Source organism: Dipodomys ordii, unplaced genomic scaffold, assembly GCF_000151885.1.
Source record: "Dipodomys ordii isolate 6190 unplaced genomic scaffold, Dord_2.0 Scaffold7, whole genome shotgun sequence".
Taxonomy (NCBI): domain Eukaryota; kingdom Metazoa; phylum Chordata; class Mammalia; order Rodentia; family Heteromyidae; genus Dipodomys; species Dipodomys ordii.
This window is the reverse complement of record NW_012267223.1, coordinates 4243658-4253703: the sequence shown is the minus strand read 5'-3', so window position 1 is coordinate 4253703 and position 10046 is coordinate 4243658. Positions and strand designations below refer to the sequence as shown.

General features: G+C 51.1%; 1 protein-coding gene across 2 annotated transcripts in view; it reads left to right on the top strand.

Moving 5' to 3' along the window:
- Window positions 1–9863, top strand: part of Armc7 (armadillo repeat containing 7) — a 10426-nt gene extending 563 nt beyond the window's left edge. The window contains exons 2-3 of one of the 2 annotated variants that reach the window (XM_013037665.1): window positions 44–187; window positions 8824–9863. In XM_013037665.1, coding sequence (XP_012893119.1) covers window positions 44–187; window positions 8824–9185 — 506 coding nt within the window. In that variant the 3' untranslated portion in view covers window positions 9186–9863. Of the gene's footprint in view, window positions 1–43; window positions 188–3870; window positions 3903–8823 lie in introns of those variants that run through there. The other variant, XM_013037657.1, reaches the window with a different exon arrangement.
- Window positions 9864–10046: the final 183 nt, after the last annotated feature.

Here is a 10046-nt window from a genome sequence, read left to right as displayed (position 1 = left end):
TGCCCCCCGCGGGGCCGGGCTCCAGTGCCGCTTTCCCACTCAGACGCCAAGGAGCAGGTCCTCGCCAACCTTGCCAACTTCGCCTATGACCCCAACAACTACCAGTACCTGCGGCAACTGCAAGTCCTGGATTTATTCCTCGACTCGCTGTCGGAGGAGAGTGAAACGCTGGTGGAGTTTGCAATGGGTAAGAATGGGGTCGAAACCCGATGGGCCGCGATGAGCTGAGCTTTGCAAGCGAGTCCTTGGGAAAGGAATCCCTTAGATGGTCTCTCAGCGAGGGGGCGACCCTTTTCCAATGTCCCCTCCGTTCACACGTGGTCCAGGGTCAATGGTCTGGAAGTCACTGCACAGGGCTAGCTCTCTGCCTGTCTGCCTTCCCTGTCGCTTGGAAACGAGAGAATGAATTGAAGGAAAAGTTTGGAGATTACACTGTGTGTGTGTGTGTGTGTGTGTGTGTGTGCACGTGTAGCTAGTACTGGGGCTTGAACTCAAGGCCTAGGCTCTGTCTCAACTTTTTCATTCAAGGTCGGTGATGCACTACCTCTGAGCCACAGCTCTACTTCCGTCTTTTTGGTTGTTAATTGGAGATAAGACTCAACAGACTTTCCTCCCCCCTGGCAGGCTTCAAACTGCCATCCTTTTACTGTCAACTAAAACGGGCTGGAGGCCAGCTCAAGTAATTCTACCAATGCCCAGCAAGCCTTGAGTTCTGCCCCCAAAAAAGGTGAACAAAGCCAGGTGCCGGTCAGTGGCTCACACCTGCAATCCTAACTGATTGAGGGCAATCCTAACTGATTGAGGGACTGAGTTTGAGAGGATCAAAGTAGTCCCTGAAGAAACGTTCGAGAGTGTCAGAAAGCTGCATTCCGTGGTGCCTGTTATATCCTAACTATGAAAGCCAGACTTGTTTTGTTTTGTTTAGGTCCTACAGCTTGGGTGCAGTCCTTGGGATTTTTTGCTCAAGGCCAGCACTCTCCCATTGAGCCACAGCTCCATTTCTGGCTTGTTTAGTGGTTAATTGGAAATAGTCTCACAGACTTTCCTGCCAGGACTTGCTTCAAACTACAATCCTCAGATCTCAGCTTCCTGAATAGCTAGGATTACAAGCATGAGTCATTGGCACCCAACAAAACATCACTGATGGATAGAAAAAAGTAGACACTTGGATCCTCACTTCAGAGCAGGTGCTCAGGCAGGATGTCTGGAGGACTTACTGGCTACACACTTACAGCTGGCACTGAGAGGGCACCACCTGATACCAGGCTCTACTTTTTTTTTTTTTTTTTTGGTCAGCCGTGGGCCTTGAACACTGGGCCTGGGCACTGGGCATTGTCCCTCAGCTCTTCAGCTCAAGGCTAGCGCTCTACCACTTGAGCCACAGCGCCACTTCCGGCTTTTTTCTTTTTGCTTATGTGGTGCTGAGGAATCGAACCCAGGGCCTCAGGCATGCAAGGCAAGCGCTCTACCACTGAGCCACCTTCCCAGCCCCAAGTTAACATACTTTTAACAGCCACTTTCTAGTTAGGACTCTGAGGCTTAAGAAGGTTCAGTGTATGGGCTGGGAAGGTGGCTCAGTGGTAGAGTGCTTGCCTTGTATGCATGAGTTCCGGGGTTTATATTCCTCAGCACCACATAAGCAGAAAAAGCCAGAAGGGGCGCTGTGGCTTGAGCTGAAGAGCTGAGGAACAGTGCCCAGGCCCAGAATTCAGGCCCCCCGACCGGCAAAAAAACAAGAAGGTTCCTGGGCTGAGAAGTTGGCTCAGTGGTAGAGTGCTTGCCTTGCATGCATGAGGCCCTGGGTTCGATTCCTCAGCACCACATAAGCAGAAAAGAAAAAAAGCCAGAAGTGGTGCTATGGCTCAAGTGGTAGCATGCTAGCCTTGAGCTGAAGAGCTGAGGGAAAGAGCCCAGGCTCACGACTGGACCCCAAAAATCAAGGTTCAGTGTGCTGGGCAGAGGTCTAGAGTTACAGACCTGAGACTTGAACCCAAAGCTATCCAATTCTAGAAGCTGTTTCTAAGTGTCCTGTGCTACTGGAGATGCAAAAGCACAAGGAAAGAGTCTTTGCTCCTATGAAGACTGATTGAATTCTAGGATATTATAGAAAATGTGCAGTTTCTTTACTAAAAAGCAGGATCAGGCTGGGAATGTGGCTTAGTGATAGAGTGCTTTAAGGCCCTGGGTTCAAGGCTGGAAGTGACGCTGCGGCTTAAGTGGTAGAGCCCTAGCCTTGAGCACAGCGAGGCTCAGGGACAGAGGAGCTCAGGCCCTGATTTGAAGCCTCAGGACTGGGGGAAAGGGGAAGAAAAAAAAAAAAAAAGCAGGATCCAAACTAGTCAAGTGGCTTCCTAGAATTTAGATTAAATCAGTTTCCTGCAGATTACTTCCTGCAATACATATAGCTGCCACCAGATGGTAGTAGTGCTTAAAGGTTGGTAGCTCCTCAGCAACCATTGTGGATAAAGCATAGTTTCTCAGGCTGAGGTGTGGCTTCAGTGGTAGAGCCCTTGCCCAACCTGTGCAAGGTCTTGGGTTCAATCCCCAGTAGCTTTGTTCTCCTTTTGTATGTGTATATGCAGCTCTTATGGCTTGGGTACTGTCCCTCTGTTTTTATTGCTCAAGGTTAGCACTCTATCACTTGAGCTACAGCTGTACTTCTGACTTTTGTTGTTGATGGTGGTAGTAGTGGTGGTCATAGGGCTTAAACTCCCAGCCTGGCACTGTCTCTGAGCTTTTTCACTCAAGGTTAGAGCTCTACCACTTTGAGCCATAGCGCCGCTTCCAGTTTTCTAGTGGTTAGTTGTAGATAAGTCTCATAGAATTTCCTGCCTTGACTAGCTTTGAATTGCAATCCTCAGATTTCAGCCTCCTGAATAGCTAGAATTACAGGTGTGAACCACTGGTGCCCCACTTCAGATGCCTTTTTTGTTTGTTTTGTTTTTGTCAGTTGTGGGGCTTGAACTCAGGGCCTGGGCACTGTCCCTAAACTTCTTTTGCTCAAGGCTAGCACTCTACCACTTGAGCCATAGCACCAGTTCTGGCTGTTTATGTGGTACTGAGGAATCGAACCCAGGGCTTCATGCATGCTAGGCAAGCACTCTATCACTAAACCACCTTACCAGCCCATCAAATGCTTTTCTTGTACACCCAAGGTGGGTCAAAGAGCTGAGCCCTGCTTTTGCCTCTTGTTCTAAAGCAAGCTTCATCAGCCAGTCAGAACATGTTCTTTGTGGTGTGGGGATGAACATGGGGCCTCTGGCCTGTGCGGCCAGCACTGTACCACTCAGCTACACTCAGCCTTCTTTTTGCGTTGTAGCCATTTTCACACAGTGAAACGCACATAAGTTCGCTAGGTGTGCTCAGCATTGTAAATCATGTAGAATGCCTCCTGCCCACCTCAGTGCAGCCACAGTTCTACCCGCCATTGTCGTGGATGTGGGTTTTCCCTGTTCTTGAATTTCATATAAATGGTACCCTGCAGGATTTGCTCCTACATCTGGTTTTTATCAGTCAACACAATGTTTCCTTCAGTGGTAGGCCACAAGCTACCTATTGACTACAATTGTTTTGTTTTGTTTTGGGGGTCCAGTCGTGCGCCTGAACTTTGGGCCTGGGTGCTGTCCCTCAGCTCTTCAGCTCAAGGCTAGTGCTCTACCACTTGAGCCACAGCACCACTTCCGACTTTTTTCCTTTTTGCTTATGTGGTGGTGGGGAATCAAACCAAGGGCCTCATGCATGCAAGGCAAGCGCTCTACCACTGAGCCACCTTCCCAGCTCTTGACTGCAATTGTTAATAGAAGAGTCTTCAGAGTTCAGACGTTGTAATTCATTTTGTCCGGTTCGTTTTTATTTCATTCATCTATTTAGGCAGTACAGAGGTTTGAACTCAGAGTGAGGCAGGTGCTCTAACACTCCAGTTTCCTATGGCTCCCGCATGCTGATGCGTCCTTTCTCCCAGGTAGGCATCTGGGAGTGGGAGTTGCCAGCCCTAGGGAAATGTGTATCTAACTTTATTAGAAAATAGTGTTAGCTGGCGCTGGTGGCTCCCGCCTGTCATCCTAGCTACTCAGGAGGCTGAGATCTGAGGATCGAGGTTCAAAGCCAGCCCAGGCAGGACAGACCGTGAGACTCCTATCTCCAATAAACCACTAGAAAACCGGAAGTGGTGCTGTAGCTCAAGTGGTAGAGCGCTCGCCTTGAGCTGAAGAGCTGAGGGACAGCGCCCAGGCCCAGAGTTCAAGCCCCACGGCCGACCAAAAAAAAAAAAGAAAATAGTGTTGCCAGGCGTTGGTGGCTCATGCCTGTAATCCTAGTTACTCAGGAGGTTGAGATCTGAGGATTGTGGTTCGAAGCCAGCCTGGGCAGGAGAGTTCATGAGACTCTTATCTCCAGTTAACCACCGGAAAACCAGAAGTGGAGCTGTGGCTCAAAGTGGTAGAGTGGCTGGGTGCCAGTGGCTCACACCTGTAATCCTAGCTACTGAGGAGGCTGAGCTCTGAGGATCACAGTTCAAAGCCAGCCCGGGCAGAAAAGTCTGTGAGACTTTTATTTCCAATTAACCACTAGAAAACCGAAAGTGGCGCTGTGGCTCAAGCGGTAGAGCACTCGCCTTGAGCTAAAGAGCACAGGGATAGTGGCCAAGCCCAGAGTTAAAGCCCCACAACTGACAAAAAAAAAAAAAGTGGTAGCGTGCTAGTCCCTTGAGCAAAAGAGCCTAGGGACATTGACCAGGCCCCGAGTTCAAGCCCCATGACCAACAAAAAAGAAAAGAAAGAGTGTGTGCGTAGACAGTGCCGTGGCTCACGCTTATAATCCTAGCTACTAAGGAGGCTGGGATCTGAAGAAAGCCAGCCTGGGCAAGAAAGTCTGTGAAACTCTTAATCTCCAATTAATCACCAAAAAGCTATAACTGGTTCAAGTAGTAGAGTGCTAGCTGGGAGCAAAAAAGCTCAGGGACAGTGAGTGCCTAGACCCAGAGTTCAAGCCCCTAGGAGGGGCAAAAGATAAATAAGAATGAGCTTGTAATCAAGTGACAGACACCTGTCTAATGTCAGCAGGACGGGTGGTATACTGCTGAGCTGCACCAGCCCATCTGACATTCTTTTTTTTTTTTTTTGGTCGGCCGTGGGGCTTGAACTCTGGGCCTGGGCGCTGTCCCTCAGCTCTTCAGCTCAAGGCAAGCGCTCTACCACTTGAGCTACAGCACCGCTTCCGGTTTTCTGGTGGTTTATTGGAGATCGGAGTCTCATGGTCTCTCCTGCCTGGGCTGGCTTTGAACCTCGATCCTCAGATCTCAGCCTCCTGAGTAGCTAGGATTACAGGCGTGAGCCACCAGCGCCCGGCCCACCTGACATTCTTGTCCACATCTGGGTTCAGCCCAGATTCACCCAGGTATACTTGGGGCCCAGGGCTCATGTAGCTGTTTGAGATGTCTCATGTTCCTTGGGTGCCATCTTGTGCCAGCAGACCTTCTTGCCCCTCATGTTCTCTCCTGGTCCTCAGTCCCGTTTCCATAGCCAAGGGATACAGCCAGGTAGGCACAGGACTCTAAAGGTAGCTGGTGCCAGTGGCAGACACCTGCAATCCTAGCTACTCAGGAGGCTGAGATCTGATTGTGACAGTTTGCATTTATCTCTAAGGCCAGCAAAAATTTGAGTGAAAAAGCTAAGGGACAGCATCCAATCCATGAGTTCAAGCCCATTACCCCCACCAAAAAATAAATAAATAAAAAATGGTGTACTATGTTGGGCCCGAGCAGCCGGTCATCTCTGGCAAGCACCTGATCCATCCTTGGAAGGCTTCCAGGCCCCTGGCCTGCGGCTTCTGTCCCCACCCGCCAGCTGATGCCATCTGATTATCCCCTAATTGCCCTGCCCAGACACCTGAGTGTGCTGCGACTCACTCTACAGCAGAGATAAACCACCTGCCCAGCCCCAGTCCCCAGTGAAGAGGAGGCGCCCGGTTCAGGGGTGGCGTGGGCGTGTCTGAGAGCCAGAGGCTGCCAGTGTTTCTACTTGTCCTGGCATCAAGCTAAGCCTGGCAGTAGTTGGCTGTGGCTTCCACAGGAACACCATTGCTCCTACTGGAGGCAGAGTTCCCTCACTGGGGAATTTAGTTTCTCCCACTAGAGCAAATTGAAGGTAGCACTTGCTCCTGTGTTCACTGAGTACCACGATGCCAGGCACAGTGTGAGCCGGCCAGCAGCACCGGAGTGCCGGAGTGAGTGCTGAGGCAGTGTGGCTAGGGAGGTGGAGCTCTGCTGCCGCCACGCATGACTATGCCATGCATCCCATCCTCCCTCTGCAGTTCTGCAAGTCCTCTCCTTCAAACTACTTCCAGCACACCAGGCACCGGTGGCTCACACCTGCAGTCCTAGCTACTCAAGAGGCTCAGATCTGAGGATTTTGGTTCAAAGCTAGCCCAGGCAGGAAAGTCCATAAGACTGTTACCTCCAGTTAACCACCAAAAAAATCTGAAGTTGGCTGGGAAGGTGGTTCAGTGGTAGCCTTGCATGCATGAGGCCCTGGGTTCGATTCCTCAGCACCACATAAGCAAAAAGAAAAGAGCCGGCAGTGGCGCTGTGGCTCAAGTGGTAGAGCGTTGGCTTTGAGCTGAAGAGCTGAGGGACAGCGCCCAGGCCCAGAGTTCAGGCCCCACGACCGGACCAAAAAAAAAAAAAAAAAAGCCAATGATGAGGGTCCATCCAGGCATGGGGGGAGGCATCCAGCAGGCTGACCAGAGTGGCCCAGGCTCACCCAGCAGAGCTGCCTGTCACCAGCAAGAAAGCTGGGGAAGGGTCAGGGGGAGGGGGAGGGACCTGAGCCAAGGGTGCAGAGGCATGAGAACAAATGGATGACTAAAAGCCAGTCCCCTAAAGCAGGAGCCAGCTGTAGAACCAAACCGTCCCTGCCTGCGCGCCAGGGGAAGGTGTCTTCGTTGAGAATGTATGTGTGCACTCGTGCCAGTATTGTGACCTGGGCCTCACACTGTTGCTTGGCATTTTTGCTCAAAGCTGGTACTCTGAGCTGGGTACCAGTGACTCACGCCTTTAATCTTAGGTATTCAGGAGGCTGAGATTTGAGGATCATGGTTCCAAGCCAGCCTGGGCAAGAAAGTTCAAGCGACTCTTATCTCCAATTAGCCACCAGAAAACTGGAAGTGGTTTAAAGTGGTAAAGTGCTAGCCCTGAGTGAAAAAGCTCAGGCCCTGAGTACAAGACCCACATCTGACCAGAAAAAAAAGTTGGCACTCTGCCACTTGCCAACTTTCATTTCTGGTTTTTTGTTAGTTAATTAAGAGATAAGAATTTCTTGGGGCTTGATCTCTGGGCCTGGGCACTGTCCCTCAGCTCTTCAGCTCAAGTCAAGTGCTTGACCACTTGAGCCACAGTGCCACTTCCGGTTTTCTGTTGGTTCACTGGAGATAAGAGTCTCACAGACTTTCCTGCCTGGGCTGGCTTTGAACCACAGTCCTCAGATCTCAGCCTCCTAAGTAGCTAAGATTACAGGCATGAGCCTAGCGCCCGGCAGCCACAGCTTCTTAGTTAGATCTTAGGGCCACCTGCTTGGTAATTTCCAGAGAAGCAGGGGAAGTAGGCATGACCCTCACCTTTGACTGGCTGCTCAGGCATGTAATACAAATGAGCCAAGATGTAGTTTCCTTCCCCTTGAAGCAGGAACCAAAGGATAGAGGTAAGATGGCAGGAAACTGAGTCAGTGTGCACAGGAAGTTGTCTGCTTGCACTTATGAGCCAATGCTAAGGAAAGGGTCCCCTAAGTAGAAGTATCTGTCCCCAAGGCCAAGAAGTCACAAACTTGAGGGGCCCTGAGGAGACTGGGGAGTGGGAAAGGGGTCTGATCTGACACTCAGGTCTTTTCTGCTTTCCCTAGAATCCTAGACAGTGATGTGAAAATGACAGTATAATGCTCTCACCTCATGCCCACAAACTGTTGCCAGCAGAACATCTGCATTACATTGTTAAATAAGAAGAGCTGGCTTTAAAAAAAAAAAAGCTGGCTTTGAAAACACCGATGAGGGTACCTTATTTTAATATCTGTACTTACATATGTTTTAAATTGTGGGATAAAGAAACAAGTGTTAGCCAGGTGCTGGAGGCTCACGCCTGTCATCCTAACTACTCAGGAGGCTGAGATCTGAGGATCGTAGTTCAAAGCCAGCCCAGGCAGGAAAGTCCGTGAGACTCTTATCTCCAATGAGCCATCAGAAAACTGGAAGTGGCACTATGACTCAAGCAGTAGAGCGAGTGCAGGGACAGCACCCAGGCCCAGAGTTCAAGCCCCACAACTGACAACAAAAACAAAAACCAAGTGATAATAGCCTAGTGCTAGTGGCTTATTCTAGTAGCTAATCAGGAAGCGGAGACCTAGAGGATCTTAATTTGAGGCCAGTCCAGATAGAAAAGCCCATGAGACTCCATTTTCAAAATAACCAGAGAAGAGCTTGACAAGAAGTGTGGCTCGAGATCCCGAGAACAAGCTGAGAACAAGCAAGCTGAGAAGGTGTGAGGCCCTGACTTCAGATCTTAATAGTGGGCAATGAATAAAAGAAAAAGGAAAGCGTACCAGCCCTTAAAGTTCTGAACCAAGAAGAGACGCTTGTGCCCACTGTGACAAGCGAGGTGATGGTGGCAGGCTAGTGTTTGTGGAAACTTGGGAGAGAGCTGGGGCCTGGAGTCTTCTCATCCCTTATCCCTGGGCCAGCAGCCCAGTGCCTCCTCACAGCTCACTGGGCAGAGGAACAGGGGAGGAGGAGGGAGGAAGCCAGGCCTTGGCACCCAGGCTCCACACTGCTTTTCCCCAGGAGGCCTCTGCAACCTGTGCTCAGACAGGACCAACAAGGAATACATCCTGCAGGCAGGGGGCGTCCCACTCATCATCAACTGCCTGTCCAGCCCCAACGAGGAGACGGTGCTGTCCGCTGTGACCACGCTCATGTACCTGAGCTCACCACGCCCTGGCTCTCACCCCGAGCTCACCTCCATGCCAGTCATCCAGTGCATGCTGCGCTTCTCTCTCTCGGCCAGCACAAGGCTCCAGAACCTGGCCCAGATCTTCCTGCAGGACTTCTGTTCCCCAGGCCAGGTGGCTGAAGCCCAAAGCTGGCAGGCGCACTCTGCTCTGGGTATCCCACTGCCAAGGAATGAGACCCCCCAGCAACCCTGATCCAGGGAGACCCCCGCGGCTCTAGCATCCCTGCTACCAGAGACCACCCTCTTGAAGGGCTCAGGGGCAGACAGCTGAGGAAGTCCCTGCAGCAGCAGTACTGTCTTCAGGGTGAGGTTTCTCAGCACGGGTCTCACCCGGGTAAAACTAGACCGAGATACATACATGGAGAAGGGACCAAAAGCTAGTGCCGCTCATGGGGGGGGGGGGCTGGCACTCAACACACTGGAAATGAAGGACCTACCTCTGGTGCCCCCACTGCCAGGCTCGCACCCCCGTAGGATGTGCAGGCTCCAGGCATGCAGGGTGGACTGTGAGCAGTGGTTGGGACCATGGCATTAGAGGAAAGCTAGGGAGATGCCACGCCCCTCCAGGGCCGTACAAGACCATACCACCACTCATCTCCAAGCTGGGCATTTGAGCATGGCAGACACTGACCCATGTAACTACAGCTCAGGAGTAGCTGTCTACACAACCCTCCAGCCTGCTGTGTATCCTGTGAGGAATACAAAGATGGAGATGTGCTCCCTGCCCTTGTTGATGCAGCCCAATGACTGCTAATATGACCAGCAGGCAGCAAAGCTTGGCGTGGTGACACACAACTGTAATCCCAGAAAGGCTCATAAGAGGCAACAAGATCACAGGTTAAAGGCTAGCCCAGACTACAAAATCCAAAATACTTTATGTGTCTTTTTTTTAAACCAGGGCTGAGAACCGAACCCACGGCTTTGCGCGCGCTAGGCAGGCGCCCTTCCGCTGGGCTAAACCCCCAGCCCCCAAAATCCAAAATACTTTAAATAAAGATTGCCAGAAGCTGGGCACTGTGTAATCCTATCTACTCAGAAGGCTGAGATCTGAAGA